The sequence below is a fragment of the Astyanax mexicanus genome, chromosome 18, assembly GCF_023375975.1.
Source record: "Astyanax mexicanus isolate ESR-SI-001 chromosome 18, AstMex3_surface, whole genome shotgun sequence".
Classification (NCBI taxonomy): domain Eukaryota; kingdom Metazoa; phylum Chordata; class Actinopteri; order Characiformes; family Acestrorhamphidae; genus Astyanax; species Astyanax mexicanus.
In genome coordinates this window covers 26,835,197-26,858,831 of record NC_064425.1, presented here as the reverse complement: position 1 = coordinate 26,858,831, position 23,635 = coordinate 26,835,197, and the positions used below count along the sequence as shown (strand labels likewise).

At 37.2% G+C, this 23,635-nt stretch overlaps 1 protein-coding gene across 2 annotated transcripts in view; it reads left to right on the top strand.

The window, feature by feature from the left end:
* Positions 1–23,635, top strand: part of gabbr1a (gamma-aminobutyric acid (GABA) B receptor, 1a) — an 82,356-nt gene that overhangs the window by 8,200 nt on the left and 50,521 nt on the right. Inside the window, exons 3-7 of one of the 2 annotated variants that reach the window (XM_007238804.4) lie at positions 2,307–2,371; positions 2,495–2,633; positions 6,168–6,353; positions 8,504–8,521; positions 20,817–20,977. In XM_007238804.4, coding sequence (XP_007238866.3) covers positions 2,307–2,371; positions 2,495–2,633; positions 6,168–6,353; positions 8,504–8,521; positions 20,817–20,977 — 569 coding nt within the window. Of the gene's footprint in view, positions 1–2,306; positions 2,372–2,494; positions 2,634–6,167; positions 6,354–8,503; positions 8,522–20,816; positions 20,978–23,635 lie in introns of those variants that run through there. The other variant, XM_022678854.2, reaches the window with a different exon arrangement.

Here is a 23,635-nt window from a genome sequence, read left to right as displayed (position 1 = left end):
ATTAAATAGCATGTTTATATATAATAAAGGACAAAACAAATCAATTTTAAGTTCTAGTTAATCTAATAATGTATCAGGATCTTGTGCATTTGTCAAGTAGTTGTGGGCCTTTAAACAAGACTGGCAACTGAGTCTAACACTGAATGTAAATCTAAATTTGCCACCATTTAGCTAATAAAAGAAAACCCATAGGGTTAAAGCAGCATTGTGTAGCATAATTTAACTTAAACATCAGTCAGATCGTGAGAGGTTTTGAAAAAGAAAACCATTCAACATAAAGACAGGGCATCAGGTCCGGAGGTTCTAATATGAGGTTTCTGTCCCACCAGCTCCTCCACAGATGCGGGTTGCCAGATTGACACACAGTGGGAAGTGATAACAAGTCTTACTCTGCAGCTGATTAGTTTATATATACATTTCACTGCCAAAAATTCCCGTCTCTTCATCACTGGTGTTGGTGGTAAATCACCTAGCTTTGGTTAGCGACCTTACTGAAGCTCAGTGATTACCTGTTTACCAGAAAAATAGGCAGCTTGCCAGTTTTCCATGTCTTCAGCATACTGTTTGTGTGCTGTTTTCTATACCAGGCAACCTGGGTTGTGGAAATGGGACTGGATTAAATGGCGGTGGGCAGATTTGGAAACTAAATCCAGTGCAGATTTCTGTGATGTACCACACAGTTCAAATAAGAAAATACTGGCTGAAGCTCTGCTGTCAAGAGCTGCCAGTGCATATACTTAGCATGCTTCCTTAATATCTGATGATACATCCTGATCATATTATGAATTACTACATAAAATATAATCCTCAATGATCCTTTAGGAACAGAACAAATAAAAAAAAGCATTTAGCTAATGATATGAGTTAAAGGAAGGCGTTACTATATACCCCTGTATATGATGCTAGATTTGCTAGATAGATGTTGCTTCTGACCCTGAATGACATGCACTTATCTACTAATCATTAACAACAACACAGATAAAATGTATCTGCTTTTACTGTTCTTAGCTGTAAATAACAGTGTATTATAAAGTGTCTGAAACAAAGAGAGAGTTGGAAGCAGGTGTGTGATTACCTCACACGCTGTGAGCTTTTATTAGCTGTTGGATACATTTGCTGTTAATGGTATGCAAAAATAGTGAAATAGTGCATCAAATATATGCTTCAAATATGGTGTCCTGTACATTATTTTAAAATCTTAATTCTGTATTTATCCTTTATAAGCAGTAACAGGGTGCTTTATTTGTTGTCCTTCAAAGAAAACATGACATTTTGTTTTTTAATAATAATTCTCTTAAATAAGGGTGGAACGATTTATTGATATTGCGATATATTGTTTAGTTTTGATCTTATTGTATATTTATTGAAACATAGGCATTCTAAACTTCTCGCCCTCCAATTTGATTTACTAAAGTGACTGCTTCATTAAGAAACATTGTGGTGCTAATCAAATGAATAGGGTAAACCTGTAGTGAATAATATTAGTTGTGAAATTCTGTGAAACTGTCACTAATAAATCAATAATCCTTGGTATTTGCTTATTTAGGAGTATTTTATCTACTTTACTATCACAGATGCTGTGATGTGTGTGTGTGTGTGTGTGTGTGTATCTGTAGTATAGCAGGATTGCAGTATCGTGATGTCATAGTTATCATGGGCAAAGTATTGTACTAATATCGAATTGTGAAATGCCCTGTGATTCCCCACCCCACTTCTTAAATAAATAAGACCACAATAGTAAACATGAAAGATGTAACATCAGAAAACTTGAAAATAAATATATGTGTTAAGGCTGTACATTTTAATGCAGCTTTAAAAAGTGGTATATTAGAAAAAAATTATTATTATTGTTTTGGGGGTTTATATGACCTGATATCGACTGTAGGTCTCATCTGGCACTTCTCCAGTAGATGAAGTATACCTGTGAACACATAATGTATGATTCTGCAGAATTGTGTTGTGTCCCAGGGGAACTAGGCTGACTGTAGGTAGTGTGCTACAGCAGTGTTAATCTCCAGCATTACAACACAGTACATGTACAGCATTACATCGATAATTACTGATAATTATTGAAATTAGATTTTGTTCACTAAATAAAATAGTTTATATAGACAATAGGATACACAGTAAAAATACAAGAATGTTATAATTATAGTTTACAATTTCTAATAACCTTGAGTCTGATAATTCATACACTTTTGGGTTACAAGTGTTCCATTTTATTGTAAAGATTTTGTGTTCACATATTATGTACACATTGTTTTTCTGTTTTTCCTCTGTTTTTTTATTTTGTTATTTTTTTTCAGGCTGTGCCATCATTCGCCCCCCTAGGGATGGCGGGATCCGGTACAGAGGACTGACTCAGGAGCAGGTAGAGTTGGTGCAGTGCATTAGACTGACAGCTCTACGCTGCCGCATTAGCCCGGAGAGCTCATCATTACATAACAAAGAAATCTCTGGCTCTTTTCCCCTCTCTCCCTCTGTTTTTCTGCAGATCCGCAGTGTGCAGATTTTGCCTGTAGACTACGAGATCGAGTACATCTGTCGGGGCAGCAGGGTGATTGTGGGCCCAAAGGTCCGCAAGTGTCTCTCGAACGGCACCTGGACCGATCTGGACCTGCAGAGCCGATGCTGTAAGTTCTCCCTCTGCTCCTTTACTGCCCTCTGCTGATTATAATCATTCAGACTGTTTGACTGGATGTCTTAAGTCTTCCAATCATCAACAGAAATATTTGCACCCTTCACTTCTCTTAGAGCATTGTTTCAGTTACAAATGCTTTGCTTATTAACTTATATCTTTTGTTTGTATAGAAATGAAGTCTGGAAATGAGCTGAACAAAATAAATGGCACTTTATGGACACTATAGAAATATTGGGACACCTACACATTATACTCACAGGAGCTTTTATGACCTTCCATTCTACAGCCCAATTCCAAAAAGGTTGGGATGCAATGATTAGCAAATTTCATAGATTCTCACAAATTTGATTTACTGCATTTTTCGCACTATAAGACACACCTAAAATCCTTCCTTTTTCCCAGAAATACAGAAATGTATTAATTCTTCCAGTCATGTTGTAAGAAGCAGTAAAGCCACTCCGCTGAAGTTCAGCATTATACAGGAGTTTCAGTGAAGTTTCTCCAGCACAGAGGCTGTAGTAGTATTAGCATTAGCCGCTAAGCATTAGCTCTTTTGCCGTTCAGAGGTGAGTATATCCACCTGTAGCCTGTGCATTTACCGTGTTAAAACAAGCTACATGGGATAAACCAATAGCAAATATCGCACTGGCTGACTGGAACACTCAGGGTTTCTCTGTGTAGTGCTGTCGGGTGACATTTACTAGCGCTAATTACGGCTAGGGCTAACCACAGCTGCTAATGCTAATGCTGCTGAACCCAGTTTTAATGGAAATCTGAAAATCTAAGATTACTGAGAAAAACGGAAGCACATTACTCACCCAAATAAACTGTTTTCAGTAGAGAAATCTGTTTCGATTAACATCCAGTGCTCATTTGACTTTAAAAGAAAATTTAGAATTAGTTTTTTTTTTTACTCATATTAGCTTACTTAACCCCCCAAACATCACACAACAGCAAGACCTGCTGAGTTAGAAGGAAAACACTTCTGTTCCTTACTAGTGTTGCATAATGCGCCTTATAATGCGATGCGCCTTATGTATGAAAATAGACCAAAAAATTGACATTCATTGATAGTGCGCCTTAAAATCTAGTGTGAAAAATATGGCACAGTAAAACATAAGTACATATCAGATATCAGTGTGACATTTTACCATTTCATAAAAAAACAGTGTTAACAACATTTAGAAATTAATAGAAAGTAAAAAAGGGCAACAAAAGGCGGGAAAAGAAACACAACAGCTGCAACAGGACAGTTTGCATCTACCTCAGGAACATCTTAAAATGTTTAAACACTTTCAGAAAACTGTTCCTCAATAAAGAATTTCATATACAGTACATAACAGCATCAAAACTGGAGAAATACCTGTGAGCAATGGACAAGACTGACAGTCAGTATTGCTCAGGGTACTGGTGATCTTCTGGCCCTCAGGTGGCACGGCATTATAACAGGCATGATTCTGTACTCAAAACACTTTCAGAATCACTGTCTGTGAACACAGTTGCAGTTGTAACTTCTAAACACTTCCACTTCTACATCATAGTACCACATACAGCTGTAGGGAATACATTTCACCAACTGACTTGTTACAGCAGTGGCATCTTATTGCAGGACCACGCTGGAAATCAGTGAATTAAGTCTGATGATTTCTTTTTTACTAAGTTGTCATTAATCATTTGCCTGAATGCATTTTGCTTACACAGCTGTCTAAGTGTCATCACGCTCAAAATGTAAAACGTATATTTTACTTCAGTATAAAGCCTATATTGCTTGCAAGGCTTGGGTTCTTTGGTAAAGCAGTTATATGATACATTAGACTGATAATGAGTATTGGATCGGATTGGTGTAGGTTCGAAATACAGTTAGACAGTCACAAGTATATAGCCTACCAAAATGTAGATTTCGTTTTTTAATAGGAATAAAACGTTTATGGAGAAGTTGTCTCACCATACTTGCCGTAATATTTCTGAGATTTTAAGTTATTGAAGCTGAAATTTGTGAATAGACTTTGTCAAACATTGGATATAATTTGTCCTGGTACAAAATGTTTAGTCTGCTGGCTGGAACTTTATAAAAGAAACAACTGTTTTTTGTGAGGGCAAGCAGGAGCTGGGTAAAATCTTGCAGGCAGGCTGGGTTGAGAGCAGAGCAAAAATCCATATTTCACATTAATTGATTACAAAACTAAATATGGAAACTGGTGATGTTATCATTACATTATCCTGCATTTAGCTTCGAATAAATATATAGCTCATTTCCTGGCACCATGGAATTCTTGAAAGCTAAAATTAGTAAGAGTATTGGGTCTCAGTTTCAGACATTCTAACTGCAAATGCTTCAGATTTAATCATAGTCAGTAGCTGAAATTGCACCAGAACAAGTGAATGTGGGTGAAAAAAACACAAGCTGTAGTTCTAGGTAAAGCCCTGCCTGAATCTTTCATTTGATGTTACGTAACAGGGATTTGTGCAGTGAAACTGGAGCACTTTGAAGTTTGTTGGTTTGTGCTTTGTGACTGTTATACACATTGTACTTAATGTTCGATACATTGAATTGAACTAATAATCGTAATAAAATCAGCTGAGTACAGAAGTGTATTATTTTATTTATTGTATTGTGAAGAACACTTTACTTATCATTATTACTGGGTAGGTTAATGTTACCTGAAAAAGGGAAACAGTCCTTTTTGTTTTTCATTTTATCAACTGCTTATGAAGCTCTATTAGGGCCAGTTTCCCAAACAGGGATTAAAATAGTCATCATAAGCCATATCCGGACGGAATTAGTTTCTCAGGGGGACGTCTGTGAAAAATATTTCACACTTATCCTCAGTTATAAGACTCTTGCATCCGGACTGCAGTTGAAAAAACGGGAGAACCAGTGAGTTTTTTGGCTTTCTTGGTCACGACATTGTGTTCAGTAGCTCCTCCATTTCCAATCGCTGTTGTGTTTACGTGGATCTCCGTAGAAACATGCCCGAAGTGTAATTACGGTGCGTAGCAGTGAACAAATAGCTATTTTATTAAACGTGAGGTGACGAAACTCAGAGATGTGCGTCCGGATGGCATTAAAATTACCGGAGGACCACGGAGTTCAGCAAAAAATATTATGTAAATCAGCCTGTAATTTTCTCAGAAGACGTCTGAGAGAAAAACACATACATGGTTGTTCCAGACGGGAATAAAATGAACTCAAGACCACCTAAGAAACTTAAGTCTGGATAGGGCTATATAATATTTTTAATTTCAATGTAAAATCCCAATTCAGTATGCTGTGTGTCATCAAAAATTATATCTAATCCCTGTGTGAAAAACTGCCCTTATAGTATTGTCCAGATCAGATTTCATTAGAGCTAGAATAAGGTTTTAAATTAAATACAAAGACAGTGAAAGAGCACTTAGTAATGGGTTAATGACCTGTGAACATGCTGTTAATGTTATATGGAGGGCCTCTGCCAGCTGAACCTGCATAATGCTTCCTTCCTGAACGGCAAAGCGGATGTACTAAAAGCATCTCTGTACTCCACAGTGCTGCTGTGTCCACGAGTCTGGACGTCTTTGGAGAATGGTAGAGTGGCGGTGCTGCCCCCTGGACCTCCAGTGGAGGGCACTATACTGCATTATACCTGTCATGCTGGATTCCTGCTGGAGGGCAGAAACATCTCCCATTGCACCAAACTCGGCAAATGGGACTCACCCAAACCACTGTGTGTCTGTGAGTAATCATGTTTATGCAATAAACACACACACACACACCACACAAACACAAACTCACTAATACACTAAGTTATCAGTCTATTATATATGCCTCTATAACTTGCACCTATGTTTACTGGCATTTTTATCACTTCAGCCTTACATTTAGTTGAACTTCCATAGATTTAGAGTATCTTTATTTTTAATAGTATATTTTATTGCTCAAATAAAAATAATCTGTTTACATTCCAAAGCCACAATATTGGGCCTTCAGCCATGAATAGCATTTCAATACAACAGAATGAACAATTGAACATAAACAAAAAGAACATCTTGGTGGGTGGAGATCTTAGAAAAACTTTTTTCTACAGCTTGGAGGGATAAAAATTACACATATTAACATTATGTATATACAGGTGTTGGACAATGAAACTGAAACACCTGTCATTTTAGTAGTGTGGGAGGTTTCATGGCTAAATTGGAGCAGCCTGGTGGCCAATCTTCATTAATTGCACCAGTAAGAGCAGAGTGTGAAGGTTCAATTAGCAGGGTAAGAGCCCAGTTTTGCTCAAAATATTGCAATGCGCACAACATTATGGGTGACATACCAGAGTTCAAAAGAGGACAAATTGTTGGTGCACGTCTTGCTGGTGCATCTGTGATGTATCAAGAGCCACGGTATCCAGGGTAATGTCAGCATACCACCAAAAAGAACCAACCACATCCAACAGGATTAACTGTGGACGCAAGAGGAAGCTGTCTGAAAGGGATTTCGGGTGCTAACCCGGATTGTATTAAAAAAAACATAAAACCACTGCTGCCCAAATCACGGCAGAATTCAATGTGCACCTCAACTCTCCTGTTTCCACCAGAACTGTCCGTCAGGACAATAAATTATTGTGGTCTAAAACCAGGTGTTTCAGTTTCATTGTCCAGTGCCTGTAGTTACATGTATACATGCCTATGTACATATAGACACGTGTACACGTATACACCTGTCTGCACACGCATAGACACTTATATACATAAATACATATACATAAGCACAAAATAACAGGCTATAATATCAGTTCCAGGTATGTTATCAATGGTTTCCATCGGTGGTTAGGTTTCGCTTTGCTGTTATTTTCTCCATAATATAAACCTTCACCAGTCTTTCTTTCCGTTGATGTACAGTGGGGGGTAAAGGTTATCTTGCCCATTCTTTTCACATTTTTTGGCCTCCTATCACATTAATCTTCAGAATTGTATTATTTTGAGTGGGGGATAATTCTCAGCACACTCTTAATCCCAGTGCGGTGTAGTGTGTGGGTACGAGGTATGTGTATCTAGTTCATAGAACAAGAAAATCATAGCTAGATGCCAGAAAATTCCTGACTGATGTCTCCAGTCAAATTAATACCAAATTAATAACCACTACACTGTCCACTGTGGGTGTTAATGCCTTCTGTGACATCTGGCACCCACTATCAAGTCTCAGCCCAATTCTGGTAGTTCAAGCAGCCGTGCAGTGAGCATGCTAGACAGATGTGGGCATTTCTAAGCCATCCCCTACTCTAACACCTCATGATCAGTTTACATACTGCATCCCATTTTGGCATGTTTGTGCCATAACTCCAGGAATTTACCCAAACTGACAGTTTAGCAAACACTGTTTTTTTTTAAAAAATTTTTTATTCTTATATCTTTATAGGTTGTGATAACATTAATCCTAAACCAAGTCTTATTTCTTTCATTTAATTTTCAAGTATAATGTTGTAATTCCACGTTTTACATAATCAATTGATTTACATTCGGTATCAACAGTTTGCACATTTGACTTTTTCCTTATTGTTTCAATGGTAAATAGCAGCAAAAGGATAAAAAAAAGATAACAATAATAAAACAATTAATTAAATGTCATAACCTGATGCCTCCTCTTGTGGCTTAAAATTTAGAATGTCCGTTCTGTGTCCTAATAATTAATAACCAAATCAACGTCTATTTGTTACACAGTCATACACCTTACAGCTCATAGGAAAATGCTTTGATAAAAAAAAAAGAAAAAGATTTGGATTAATACAGAAAAAGATGAGACAATAGGAGTGATCACTCTCTGTTTCTATGAATTATGCCTTTAGTTCTTAAACTTAAATTATGTTTGCTCTGTTTGCTTCTGCTCTCCATCAGATGACAGGAATTATACAGGTAAGACCTGGGATTTAAAAAAATATATATTACCATCCAGAATGTGGCAGAATTATTATGTATTCCATTTTGGGGTTTTTAAGTACCACGGGAAAATAGATAAATCAGATTTTGAATAGCCAATTTATATTCAGTCTAATCTGTAGTTGGATGTGATTTATATGTTGTTATAATCTTGTGCTGTGTGTGCTGATACAGATACAGGCTACATTAAAAGAGTTGAAGTCATCAAGTTATTCAAGCTTTGAGGCCTTGGTTTTCATATGTGCATGTCATGCTGCTGTTGTCCACAAGAGGGCTGTCTTGTACTATGAATTAGACTAGAATGGGCCTAGAAAAATGCTGGATTTATTTTAGGTTTTATTCATTAAGGATATTTAAACATCTGAACATATTTTTGTCAATGACATAAAATGACCTTGAAAACAACAATTATATATTTTATCACAATACATTCTGTCATAATATATTGTCAAAACATAAATTGCTATTTTAAAAAGATATAGAGTTGAGCCTTCTGTCTGTACTCTGTGCTGATTTTTTTCTGTATCTGTGTGGAAGAAAGCTTAAGAATGCAGCAGGCATTGAGCAGTACCATTGGAAATTCTAGGGGCAGTGTAGCCAATATTTTAAAAGATACTTGATCACTACTAAATGTACACAATAAAAGAAATGCTGGCAGAAAAGAAAACTTATGGTGGAACTTTTAATACAATTTACAGCCTTTTTTACCTTGTTTTTTTGTATCAGTAAGCCATAATTATCACGACCTTCTCCACTTTCGTCTGCTTATTGTTGTTTAAAATAATTCTGAACTGAGTTGGATGTATTGCTTTGTATTTATGTATGTATTGCATGTTTTGCATTCATGCCAGCATAAAGAGCACATAGAAGCATGTGGGCAATGATGGATACATCGTTTAATACAGGTGTATTTATTTTTAGATGAATGAAGTATGGTTTAACATTTACAGTAAATTATTATGGATAATAATGGCAACCCTGGTCTTCAGTATTATTTTTTGTGATATTATTTCAAATTCAGATTAGACAGCTCTAATTTATTTTTCATTAATTTTTGCAAATAGGCCTGCCATGGTAATTACTTTATCAATGTATTGTGTTATCAACAATATATCTATTGTTGTATTAGTGTACACAATGAATACATTTCACTAATATTTTTGCCACAAGGTCACAATGACCTTTGCATTGAAAACAGCACCCACATACACACTGAGTGATTTGTGGTAGGGGCAGAAAAAAGTATACTCTCTCAAACTGTTATCAATTAAAGGTTTATTGTCCTTTATTGTACTACATAGTCTAATTAAAACAGTTATCGTGACAGGCCTATTTATATGTATCTTAAATTGCATTTAAACCATTTAATCATGTGTCATTAGCAGGCCTTTTTTATATGAGGATTTACTGTTTTGAAAAAAAAAGAAAAAAGAAATCACACTTTTGATGGGTGGGAAAATGTGTTGCATACTGATTTAACATGTTCCTTCTATGCAGTCATCAAAATCTTTACAGCCCACTTAAAACGTTTAATGCACACAGGCAATGGAAGTCCTCAGCATCGTCGCCAGAATGCTCCAGAAAGGCCCTTTTGGGCTAATACTTAATCCATCAATCCATTTATCTATCCACCCATCTACATCCAGCCATCCATCCATCTATATCCATCTAAATTTATCCATCCTTCAATCCATCCATCTCCCAGTCTATCAATAAATCCATCCTGTCACTGTACATGCTGTTTTTCCCCTCCTTCCTGACCCCCCACATGCTCATCCCACCATTAACTCACACTGAGGGATCGCTGCATATTTACTGTAGTGCAGTCTCAGCAGGGTGAGGATTAACTCTGTGGCCTGTGTGTGTGTGTGTGTGTGTGTGTGTGTGTGTGTTCATGCAATGTAGGCACACTCATATACATGCTATGCATGCGTGCATACATATATTTCCATGTATGTGTGTTTTGTGTGGCTGTAATTTGTGAATGTGCTAGACCAACCAAACCAACTCTTCAATGCTGCAGTGAGCAGCACACAGGTCGTTGATCATAATCACTGAATATGCCACTGAACAACTGCTGTTACTGCTGAATTTCTGCATTATGGGATGGCCAGAGGCGACACTACACCACAAAAAATAAGTGTGCAGTCAGGGAAGCTTAAAATGTCAAAGGAAATGATCAGGAGATTCGAATTGATTAGATTCGAATCCTGTTCATGTAGCTTTCCATTGGCTACCGGAGCCCTGAGAGAGCACAGTTGGCCTTGCTGGGTGGGTAGATGATGCTCTTTCCCCACATCACTCCAAAGGGTGATGTTGATCAGCACAAGGCGTCTGTGAGCTGCGCTTTCCTCCGAGCGCGCTTTAATGCTACTCAGCAATTCTGCATCAGCAGCAGTTAGAAAAGAGTCGGTGGCTGAATTCAAATGTATCGGAGGAGGCATGTGCTAGTCTTCACCCTCTTGGTGTGTTGGGGCATCACTAGTGATAGGGGGAGTCCTAATGAGTGAGTTGGGTAATTGACAGTGTAAATTGGGGAGAAAATGGGAAAAAAAAGCCCAAAAAAAAGTTAAAGAAACTGATTAACTGATTTAATTGTCTTCTCCCTACATTATGCCCACAATTTTGTGTTTGAAATTAGTTTAACTGGTCTTCCTAAAAGTGTAGTGGTGGAGGGTGAATAATCATATTGTGTAAAATGTTTTCTCTGTGACTCCTCCCCTCCAGTTTGCTCACTGCTTATTCACAGCTGCAGGTCACACAATCCTCTAAAACATGACACCCCCTTAAAAGGAAGGCCTTTGACTATAGACTGCTGATCTTTTGCTGGGATTTAAAATGAGGATCTCATCACGCTTAAAGCTGAGTAAGCAGTTAGACTGTAGGGCCACTCCAGAGTTGTGAAATTACACAAGGACATGAAGCACAGCTCTGAGTACATTAACCTTTATTAGACACAGAAAAGCTCTAGACACAACTGTCTAGGCAAGACTATCTGCATGTTTGTCAAGTGACGGGATTATAAGTGCACTTTCTGTCAACATATAACTCTAGAGTCAGCAGTCTGAGAACAGGAGGGTCCCCCCCCATGTGGAAGGGGGATTTCTGATGTACTGATGGAGAAAAACAGTAAACAATGGGGTGGTTTAAGGGGGGATAGATATTTGTGTTAACGTTTTTTGAGGCTCTATATAAAATGTATTGAGATGTACTGAAATGCATAATTTAAAAATCTGAGGTAACTTAAAAACAATCAGTAATCAGTTACTTTTTATAACAAAATTGTCCTGACTTTGTTTTAGAGTGTATTTCCAATGTATTGTAATCAGTGGTTTTATTTTCAAATAGAGATGCAACTAATGATTATTTTGGTTTTTTTTTTTTTATTAAATTTTGGCAAATTTTTCTGCAATGCACTACATTAATTTAAAATGAAAGAAACAACTAAACATTGGATTCAAATATTTTTTGATTTCTCAAAAGATGTTTAGGCTAGGTTCACATTACCAGGCTGAAGTGACTCAAATTAGATTTTTTTGCTCAATGTGGCTCAGATCTGATTTTTTCATGGCTGTGTGAACGTGTCACTTTTATATGTGGTCCTAAATCGGATACATATCCAATCCTTGGACATGCAACATGAATGTGAATGGTTAAACTGGAATTAATACGTTTTAATACTAACAGATACAGCTCACTTACATTTGTGAATGTGAACCGTCAGGATAGCCAAATCCGATCTGAGCAAAAAATCGGATTCCAGCAATGTGGCTTGTAATGTGAACGTAGTCTAAATGTGGAAAGTACTAAAATTAAGTGAGTAAATAAGTAATTATGTTGTGTTTGAGCACTTTTGGAGACACAGACCAAGTTGAGGTGTAAACTGGGTGAGTGAGCCATTACCCCTCTCCCACTTCGTTTCTGTCCCCATCACTTTATGTAGTGTGTTGCTGTTACAATGAACAGTTAGTTGACTTTTAAATTTGGAGCAGACAGGTTTTCATAATCAATATGGTTGATTTCTTGTTTATCTTCTTTATAAACATCCAGAATTATGTAGAATCAATCTTAAAGCTTGATTTTACACATATGTACATGTGTATACCCTAATTATAACTAGATTCCAGTTTCTGCAAAAACTGCGAGTGTGATTGCAGTGCTGATTCATGGCTGGTTGCTATGATATTGCTAAGGGGTTGCTAAGGTGTTGCTAAGCGGTTGCTAAGGTGTTACTATGGTATCTGTGGTGGTTGCTGTGGTGTTGGTGAGTGGTTGCTAAGGTGTTGCTAAGGTATATATGGTGGTTGCTGTGGTGTTGGTGAGTGGTTGCTAAGGTGTTGCTAAGGTATATATGGTGGATGCTAGGTGGTTGCTAAGGTATCTGTGGTGGTTGCTATGGTGTTGCTAAGTGGTTGCAAAGGTGTTGCTATGGTATCCGTATCTGTTGCTAAGGTGTTTCTAGGTGGTTGCTATGATGTTGCTAGGTGGTTGCTAAGGTGTTGCTATGGCACCTGTAGATGTTGCTATGGTGTTGCTCTGGTGTTGTTAGGTGGTTGCTCTGGTGTTGCTAAGCAGTTGCTAAGTGTTTGCTAATGTTTTAGTAAGTGGTTGCTAGGTAATGTATTTGCATTACTAAGATTAAAATGTGCTGTGCAACACATGGCATGACTATGGCCGCTAGGTTGCTTTGGCCGTGCGGGGTACCCAAACTTCTGAAAAAAAAAAGTTGCTTTATCCAATAGCTGCTCCATACACACACAACACTGGAGCGCTATGAATGCCTGTAGACAAGAACTGCCAAAAGAATAGGACTCTCTTGAGCAGATAAACTTTAACAAACTGTGCATGGGCTTAAGCTGGAATGATGGTGCTCCATTTAACACAGTTAAACACAGTTTAACACAGTTTACATCATTTAACATTCTGACATCACTAAAGCTCTCATCACTGAATGCAGGTAAATCCTCACAGCAGTGCAAATCCAACATCTAATGTAAAGCCTTCAGTGTACAGTAGACACTACTGTCCAGTTACTCCAACAAAAGTGAGATAAAGTCTTATTTAATACCCTTGATCCCGGTAATAAACAGTGAATAAACTGCTATCCCAGTACTTTTGTCCATATAGTGTGTGTATATATATATATATATATATATATAGACTTGTTCCCTGTTTGCTGACAGACATGGAGGTAGTTAAGCTGACACACTCATATGTCTGTAATTATCTCGCCTCATGGTAGGTGTCACCCGGTGATCTTTCATTAAATATCAACTAAAGATCAGGAGTAAATAATTCATGAGTGGCATGTGGAGAGACTGGAATTAAACTCACACTGAGAGTGGGGGAGGGGGGGTGGAGAGAGAGAGAGAGATGGAGAGTTAGAGGGAGAGGTGGAACACCAAATGTCACAGGAAGAGAGAGCATGGGTGTGCTGGAGCTCAGGAAAGGCTCAGGTTGATTTCACAGTGTGCAGGTCTCTGGCAGCCTACTTTGTGCTCAGCCTGTATTGATCAGTAGATGGTAAATAAAGGGACCATATAATGGGCCATATATGTCCAAAGATGTCGCAGATCTTATGATAGCAATATGATGCCTTTTGTATCGCATTTGTATTGCTAAATTTTCTAATCAAATGTACAGTGTTTATTTTTCAGCCTTATTGAGGATAACATCAGTGATTAAGGAACACTGACCCAACTGTACATTTCATTACATTAAATGTAAAAAAAAAAAATCATGTTTATTTAGAAGATGAACAACAGACATTAAATATAAATCACTGTAATATGCATGAAAGAGTATTTAAATTAAGATTTTTACGAAACTGTTATTGCTCACACATGCATACATTTTATTACATTTTATGTATCATATTTCATGGAAATGAAAATGTGTTATTCTTGTTTTTCTGCATTGTAGATTAATACTAAAGTCGTAGAAACTATAAAAAAACATATGCAGTAATTTCGTTAATAAAAAAGTGTTAAACAAACCAGAATATGTTTTATATATTTTATGTTTTAGATTCTTCAGAGTAGCACCGCTTGCTTAGACAGCTTTGAACATCTTCAGTTCATCTTTTAGTTGTCCAAATTATTTATTTGAATTTATTGAATTATTTAATTGAATTTCTTGCCCTTTAAATGTGTTTGAGAGCATAATTTGTAAAGTTGTTAAGAGGTAGAGTTGGTATTAGGGTGTGTCACGATTCTCTAAATCCTCGATTCGATTTTATTTCCAATTTCCAAATCACGATTCGATTCGATTTTTTTTTTTTTACAGCAGAGAGGCCTATGCTAGTTTTAGATTAGTGTGTGGTCAGTCATTGGTTTGATTCATTAAATTTACAATATCTTATTTCAAAAGGTGGGCTTGATATAAGTGATGCAAAGTTATAGAAGTGATCTGTAATACACCACATTAGGCACTAATGGTCAAATTTAAAAAAGTTTAATTAAGATACATATGTAATGCCATCTAGTGCCTTTTTTTGGTAGCAGCAGTGTGCACTATTAAAACAGCAAATGTGCAACACAAAATAAATAATAAAAAATACAGGAACAGTCATGTACAAAATAATAGAACAGTTAGAGCCTTGACAAACTGAACACTATCCTACTATAACAGTTAAACATGAAAAATAAGACTCTGTCTCTGAGAATGACACGTTTCTTTTCTTTAATAAAGATATATTATTACCTTTATCTGAGAGAAAGATGCTCCTTAAGGTACCAAAACTGTTAACATATTTGAGGCTAGACAAAACAACTGTTATTTTTATATTTTTAAAGTTTTTCTTTAAGAAGATGAGAATGTCCACGTTCTTTGGAGAAAGGGCTGCTCTTTGAGCAGTCACAATGTCCGTGGCGTTGGCTACAGTGTGCTGCGCCATTTGCGTAGTGCGCGCATGCTTGCATAGCTTAGAGGGAGGGATTGTCGATCCTCTTTTTGACTTCATGGCTCAAAACCATGACATAATTTCGATCGATTTAGACTAAATATCGAAATCGTGACAAGCCTAGTATGTATACAGTGAATATCCCTTTTTGAGTAATGTTCTAAACTCAACTAAGTAAAGAAAAAATGACTAAGAAATGAAGGTCAGTTAGTCTTTAAAATTTCAAGAACTTTGCAGTCGCAAAGACCATTAAAAACATTATGATGAAACTGGCTCTCATCAGGACTTCCCCAGGGAAAAGTAGACCAAGAGTTATAATACGCAAATAATATAAAGGAGTTCAAATACACAATATATTTTCTGTATATTATGCAGTCTGTGTGCATTGTAGCTCAGAAGGTAAAGGTGTGAAAAAGTGGAGTGTGCAATACGAGTAAAAATGAGAAAATGACAATCACAGTGTGTAATATGAGGGAAAAGACAATATTGTGCAATAATGTGCAATAACAGCTAAAAAGAGACTCAGGTACAACTCAAGTTAGAGTTAAACTGGTGTTTCTAATATGGAGCTACAGCGGTTCCACATCAGCACTTGACCCCTCATTAACGCTCTGGGTTTGAATGCAGTTGTTTTATGACACTCAGTGTAGACTATAATGCCATCACAATAAAAAAAAGCATAATGCAGTGACCTAATGCATGTTATAAATTTCAGGTTTATTTTGACTGTATTAGTTAAGATATATTTACATTAAGCATCTGTGTTATATAAGACATTTAAGAGAAATATGTGAACGTTCCAGTCAACACCTGTTGTGATAAAAGTTTGTAGCTTAATAATGGCATTACACCCTTAGTAATAAAGCATTAAATATAAATATAATAATTGATAATGATAATTAATATTTAGACAAGGGGTGGGCGATATGGCCCTAAAATAGTATCGTGATATTTCATGGTATTTTTGCAATAATATATATATATATTTTTTTTTTCAAGAATACACTACTGCAACAAAATGAAAATGTAATATTATTATTGCATACGATATGATATGGCACACCCCTAACTGAGATATTAAAAAATACAAGAGTTTTATCAGATTTGTAACAGAAGTCAATGATCCAGAATGTCATGATACTAATAATGCACTCCATATATCTCTATATGTCCAGGATTAAATGATTGATGCAGGACAGTAGATATAAGGAAATGAGAACAGTGCACAAAAATAGTACCCTGATGTGATAATTAGGGGTGGGTGATATGGCACGATATTTTAGAGCAGGGGTCAGCAGTAGGCGTCCCACAGGTCAGGTGTGGCCCTCAAGCGTGAAACTTCTGGCCTTGGAATTGGTGTAAACTATAATGAACAATAATTAAAAAAATAAAAATAAAATGCTTCTCTGGCGAGCTTTTGTTTGCTTTCCTCCCCCGTCTCTCTCTGACGCACTCGACATGACTAATTTCGCCTGTTCTCATTTTTCCGCCGGTTCTTGGGCTCACTATATGCCGTTTTTCCACAGTCGTGTCCCAGTTCACTAGCCGTGGCAACAGTAGTGTATTGGAACGTGACCCTAACGACACGGGTTCAATCCAGCGGTGTGTTTATTTATTTAATTTTCCTTAAATTTAAAATTAAATTTTATTTAGTTTACCTGCTTTGAGATCAACTGTTCTGCAGTTGGGTTCAACAACCCTCTGGGCTGGAGAGCTACTAGTCTGTAGCACTCCATCCCATTACACTTCATTTTCCAAAACAGATTTTTTTTTTTTTTGGCCCGCCACGTAATGGCTTGGAAAATATCTGGAACGTGGCCAAATTTAATTACCGACCCCTGTTTTAGGGTATAAAATCATTAAAGATATTCAAAATTGTTGGGAATATTATTGTGTATGATATGATATAGCACACCACTCATTCAGACCTTGTTATTGGACTATAGAAAATGTCTAAATACTAGATACTAATACTAAAATGTATGTCACACTAAAGCTTTAAATTAAGGCTTTGATTACTGTTGGGTTTACTTTGACCCACAAAATTACACCATATATGAAGAAATCAGACTTTATTAGCACAAAAGCAGCTAAAGAATGTAAAGAATAGACTTCAGAAAAAGATATGCCTACAACTTTCTTTTTAAATAGTTCCATAAACACTATAAATGGACATAAAATACTCGATGTTTAGGTATTTAAATTTTATATTAAGAGTTAATAATATATATTAATATATTAATTTCCAATAAAATAGGATTCTCTAAAATCTTGTAGAAAGTCTGGACAGTATAGACAAATATTTTAACAAATGCAGGATACATAAAACATAGCACAAAAAGTAATAAAATTTGTGTAGATTGTTTCTTTTTGAAAATAGAGTGAGCAGCAGAGTTGAGTATGTGGGATGTGCCCATGAAAAATATGCCAAATCCTCTTTGCCAATGCCAAACAGCATATTCTGCCATTGACTCGTTTGGTGTTTCCTGAGGTGTCGTCTTCTTGGGTCTCTGACATCCTCGTAATGTGTAACTTGGCTAAAAAATCCAAATTTGGCGGAATAACCCTGGTTTTAATCACAGTTTTCGTGCATCTCCGCATGTTCTCCTCCACCAGTCTTACACACTGCTTTTGGATAACTTTATGCCACTTCTGGTGCAAAAAATGTTTTGATGGCTTGTGATCGATCATCTTCCTCTTGATTATATTCCAGAGGTTTTCAATTTGGTAAAATCAAAGAAACTCATCATTTTTAAGTGCTCTCTTACTTTTTCCAGAGCTGTAAATTGACTGTGTGTGTGTGTGTATGTATGTAAATGGCTGATGGGAGCCGAGAGGATTGCTTTTGGCCATCAGCTCTACAGTGCTGACAGGTGCTTTAAGTAGGCTACAGCATGTGCTAGCAGTGTGTGTGTGTGTGTGTGTGTGTGGCTGCACCTGCCTCACAGCCCAGTGTAGTGTGTAAAGCAGCAGAAACGGAGCTGCTGGAGCGGTCGGTTCACTGTGTGCCGCAGCACATCCGCTGTGTGCCACAGCGCTCACATTATTCTGCCGTTTTCAGCTATTTGAGAGAGGTCACGTAGGCTACTGCTTGATTTAATGGATTCCAGCTTGGTATGAGGTGCTGGCGATAATGACTGGAGAGGTTGATTGTTGAGCGTGATTGCATGTGGAGGGGGTTGTGTGTGTGTGTGTAAGACAGAGAGAGACAGAGAGAGAGATTGTATTGAAAGCTTAAACCGGTTTGTTTTAATAAAGAAACCCATTCACCTGTTCAAACCCATTCAGTTGACTTGGACATTATTGGACCTGGTTTAATGCAGGACTCAGACCACATTATGTGCTTTAGTCACAACAAGACAAAGTGTGGAAATGCACTGAAATGTGTATCACTTTATATTGTGTAAATGTGCTGGTTCTTTACAGCTTTTAAAGAGAGGAAAACAATTTTTGCAGTAAAAAAGCAACTTATTACTCCATTAATCGTAATGGGGATAATATGATCTCTATTAATGGCACCCTGGGCTCAATATGCCAGGTATGGCACTATGTAACTTTGGTGAAGCAGGTAGGACAACACTTGTGACAGCTACATAATCCCAATCCAGTTCTAAAAATTCAGTTTCCTTTAACCTTGTTGTTTAGAGCACCATCCGGGGACCTCAAGGTGCCATTACTGGACATTATTGTCCAGCCGGCAGCTTTAAAAAGAAATCTCAGATGTTTCAACATTGGAATATTTAACAGTATTAACACACACCACATTTTATGTTACCATTTGTGTTTATTTGTTTTAAACCAGCACGGAAGCACATATTTAGAACGGAATAAAGGCTGAATAAAGAACTGGGAGCTGTACTAAACTCTAAATAAATCTGACTACAATGTCTCATTATAGGAGCACATCTTAGCCAAACTTTCTGTTGCACAGAGATCGTATCAGATTGTTATTGACTAATATACAGTATATACTCACTGTTAAGAGATTCTAATCAAATCGAAGATCAAAATAACCTGTTCATCTCAAAACTCCAGTAATATTACTCTACCAACACAGTCCCCATGCTTGTTTTCACTTTCAGCGCAGGTTCTGCATCTCTCAGCTTGTCCAGAAATGCATGTGTATAATGTGTCCTTTAGGAATGGCTCAAAGCATGTATTATACACTCTGGCTACAGGGGGAGCCCTGGAGCAATTGTTAAGGAATGTTAGAAAAACTGCTTTAATAGAGTGAATTAAATGATGGAGGAGAAAAATGAATGGGAATGCAGACTGATAAACTCCACTCCACTCTCCTCCCCCTTTTCTCTCTCTCTCTCTCTCTCTCTCTCTCTCTTTACCTCTCTCTTTCCCTCCTCCCCCTCTCTCTCACTGTATATAGAGGTGCTGTCTCTCAGCTCTGCTCTCCTCGTGTCTCCTGCTGCTTTGCTCAGCTGCAGTGCACACACACACACACACATACTGCTCCACGCTCTGCGCTTCTCGCTTTTGCCCTCACTTTCGCGTCTCTCTTTCCGTCGGATTAAAGGATTACTTTCCGCAGAATAATTGCTCTTTTTCTCTCTTCCGATCAAATGCTGGATGAGCGTGCCGGAGTGTAGAACTTCATCGTGTCTCATGCAGGCAGCTGTGAGTTTTGGAGTGTGTTGCGTTTGAGCATCTTGGTGCCAATTGCCTTCATTTGCTCTTCTGTCCTGAGCTTCAGAAAGGATGATCTGATTTGAGTCTGATTTGCGAGAAAAAGGACTCATTTTTATGGCAGTGGGAACGAAAAACCTTTTCTTTTGGGTACTGTAGTACAGTCGTGCGCCCTCGCTCTCCTCGTTTGGGTATTTCCGTTTTTAGGGCATTAGAGCAGCAGGGAAGCTCACGTTGGCTTTTCTCCTAGTGAATATTAACAAGTTTAACAAGATTCTGTACGTTGATTTTGTCTTTGTTTGGCTCTTTTTAAAGAAATTATCAGATCATTGAAAAAAAGGCCACATCGTCCATGACAGTGTCTCTGTAAAATGCATCTGTAGTACCTTTGTTATTCCTTTGCACTGAAAACTTTGGACAACTTTATTGGACAATATATTGCACCTTTTTACAGACCTGTAAAATCCTTTAATCACTCTTTTTTGATGCATCAAAAGCACGCTTTCAGGTTCTGGTTCTCTGTCACTGAGCTATATTAGTCTGTTTTATAGTAGTACTGTAGTGCTGACTCAGCCCTGCACATAACCTACTTCACCTGGGACATCAGAGTATCAGAAACTGGGCCGAAAGAAGCGTCCATGGAGAACTTCAGTGACCTGAAGAGACTTTGGATGAGAGTTGGAGTCTTCTGTACTTTGTTGACCCTTCTCTCCTGGCCATGTGCGGTTGCAGGAAAAAAGAAGCTGTACATCGGCGCCCTGTTCCCGATGAGTGGCGGCTGGCCAGGTGGACAAGCGTGCCTGCCCTCTGCTCAGATGGCCCTGGACCTCGTCAACAACCGGAGCGACATCTTACCAGACTACGAACTGGAGCTCATACATTACGACAGTATGGTAAGTGAACAACAAAAAAATAATAATATATATATATATATATATATATATATATATATATATATATTAAACACACTGAAGTTTCTCAATTTTAGAAGTTATACTACTCTCAATTTATACCTTAGCATACACATCTGACCTTCCTGTACTCCATTTATGCACAAATGATCACTTTATACTTTTTTTTAACTATTATTGCAGAAACTTTTGACTTTGAACCTTAACAAAACGTAGCTTACATACAAACACTTGCACATGTACATGCAAATATTGTGTTATGTACTTACTGTCTCCTGTCTCGTATCATGTCCACTTTAAAATAAGGCTCTTTTATAAAGGGTTTATAAATAGTCTATGAGGGAGTTTATAATAAATACTTTACAAACCATTTATAAATCTAAGATCTAAGGTTTAAGGTTTTAAATGAATGTGGAATCACTATTTGGCAAACAGCTGGCCACTGTTGTCCTTTCTGTGTAAGTGTTGTTACTGCTTATTAATGGTTTATTAAGTATTTACAATCTAATTAAAAACATTAACACACTTCTTTATAAACTATTTAAAAGCTTTATGAAGGAGCCTTGTTTTAAAGTGGTACCCCTTACTTATACAGCGTAGTAGACCTAACATAGTATTATTTTTGTTTTATGTTCAACAGGCTAAATATTTGTAGCTGAATAATTTGTCTGTGATTTTAAAAAAGTTGAAGAAATGTAATGTTATCTCCGAGTCGACTTAAAGTCAACCTCTTCACATAACACTATGCAAAGTCCAGCACTGGAATTCCATCCAATTTTTGTCCAAAATCCAGAAGATATCAAGAATAGCTCCCTTGAAAACATTCTCACAAATTACTAATGCACAATACTGCTGCATGTTGCCTACTATAGTTTGTATTTAGTTGCACCAATTGCTCTGGATCTGTGATTTCTAAAATAATGGTGCTCCATCCAGTACTTTGGAAGTTAGAGATGATGTGGGGTGGACATCATTCAACATACTGACCTCTCTAACCTTTTTGTTGTCGTAGATACTGTAGATACTGTAGATACATTTAATGCTTTTTAAATAGCCTTGATTTTAAAAGAAACAATGAATGAGCAGGTGTCCCATCCATCCATCTATCCATTGTCAATACTCTTAATTTATACCTTAGCATACACATCTTTTTATATCATTTTATAATTATAATACGATTGTAGCAAATAGTTAGAGTTCATCTAAACTTCCAGCATGATCAGTAGTGTACGGTGAGCAGCTGGTCTGAGGCAGATATCAGTAGCAGGAGGGTGAGCAGCTGGTCTGACGTGAGTTGTGGGAGCAGGAGAGCCCAGTGGTCAGTCTGTTTGGCAGGGGAGCTGGTCTGACGTGGGCAGCTGTCAGTCTTTTGATCAGTGTCAGGATGAACGAGTGGGCAGTAGGTTACTCAGAAGAGGTAAAGAGATGGAATTAGTTCTGTTTGGATGTGAAGTTTATCATACTTTATTAAAGTGTGGCTATCAGCTGCAGCAGATCTAACAGCCTCATTAAAACAGCAAAGAGCCAGAAGGTAACATAGACATGAATCACCAAAACCCTGGTATCTGTCCCCTTCAGCAGCCCAAAACTTGTTTTCAAGTGTGGTGACGACAACGCCAGCATCTCAGTTTACTATAAAACACAACACACAAATACTATACATGTCCAAATATTTGTGGACAGAGCTTCTAGTGAATAGAGAGTATCAGTTAGACTCTTAAACTAAACGTAACAAAAAAGAAAACACCAAATAGGCTTTAGTTCTGAATCATATTTGAATCAGGATGGAATTTGAAGTACTGCCTGTTTAATGCCAAAGTTCCAGAAATGTTCCACATGTTTCTGGTGGTTGAGGAAGTGGTGGACGAGGGTTTTGGAGTTGGACTGTAGCGCGACTGTGATTGGTGTGCTGCACTCTGCATTGGAATCACACTCAGTGACGGAGAAAGAGCGGAGTGAAAGGAAAGTTGGCATGGCAACAGCCACAAATGAAACCACTGTTCAAACAGAAGTGCATTTCTGTAAATCTTGCAGTGATAAGGAGAGGAGATACTTTAGCAGATTACTGAACGCCGGCACATCCGTTTTCCTGATTGGTTTCTGAATTCTGACTGAATACTGTAAAAGCAAATTTGATTTTCTCTTAACTATTTCCTTTAAGATCTTCTTTAAAGACTTAGCTTTGACCCCAAAATGTTTAAATAGATTTTAAATGAGGAAATATTCTCAAAAAAACAATGTAATCTTAACTGAATCTTTGTTAGAAATAGTTGAAAATAGTTATTAGAAATTTACTCATATATTCATTGGAGCTGTCAACTTTAACCTGTTAATGTATGCGTTTAATGTGCATTCAAGCCCAAACTTCCTGCTGTATTTCATTTTTTAGTCTGATTATGTGTTAGCGTTTTTAAACATGGCGTTACTACTTTTGAGTAGATTACGTTTTATTTATGTTTTTTAAAAATGGATAAAATCTCTTTTCTCTCTCTTTCTTTCTTTCTCTCTCTCTCTCTCTCTCTCTCTCTCTCTCTTTTTCTCTCTTTATCATCTTTCCAAGTTGTTAAATGTGGAATATGGAGCTACACTAGCATTATTTTTATATTTATTAAAGGTTTAAATATTTCTTATGTTTGATGC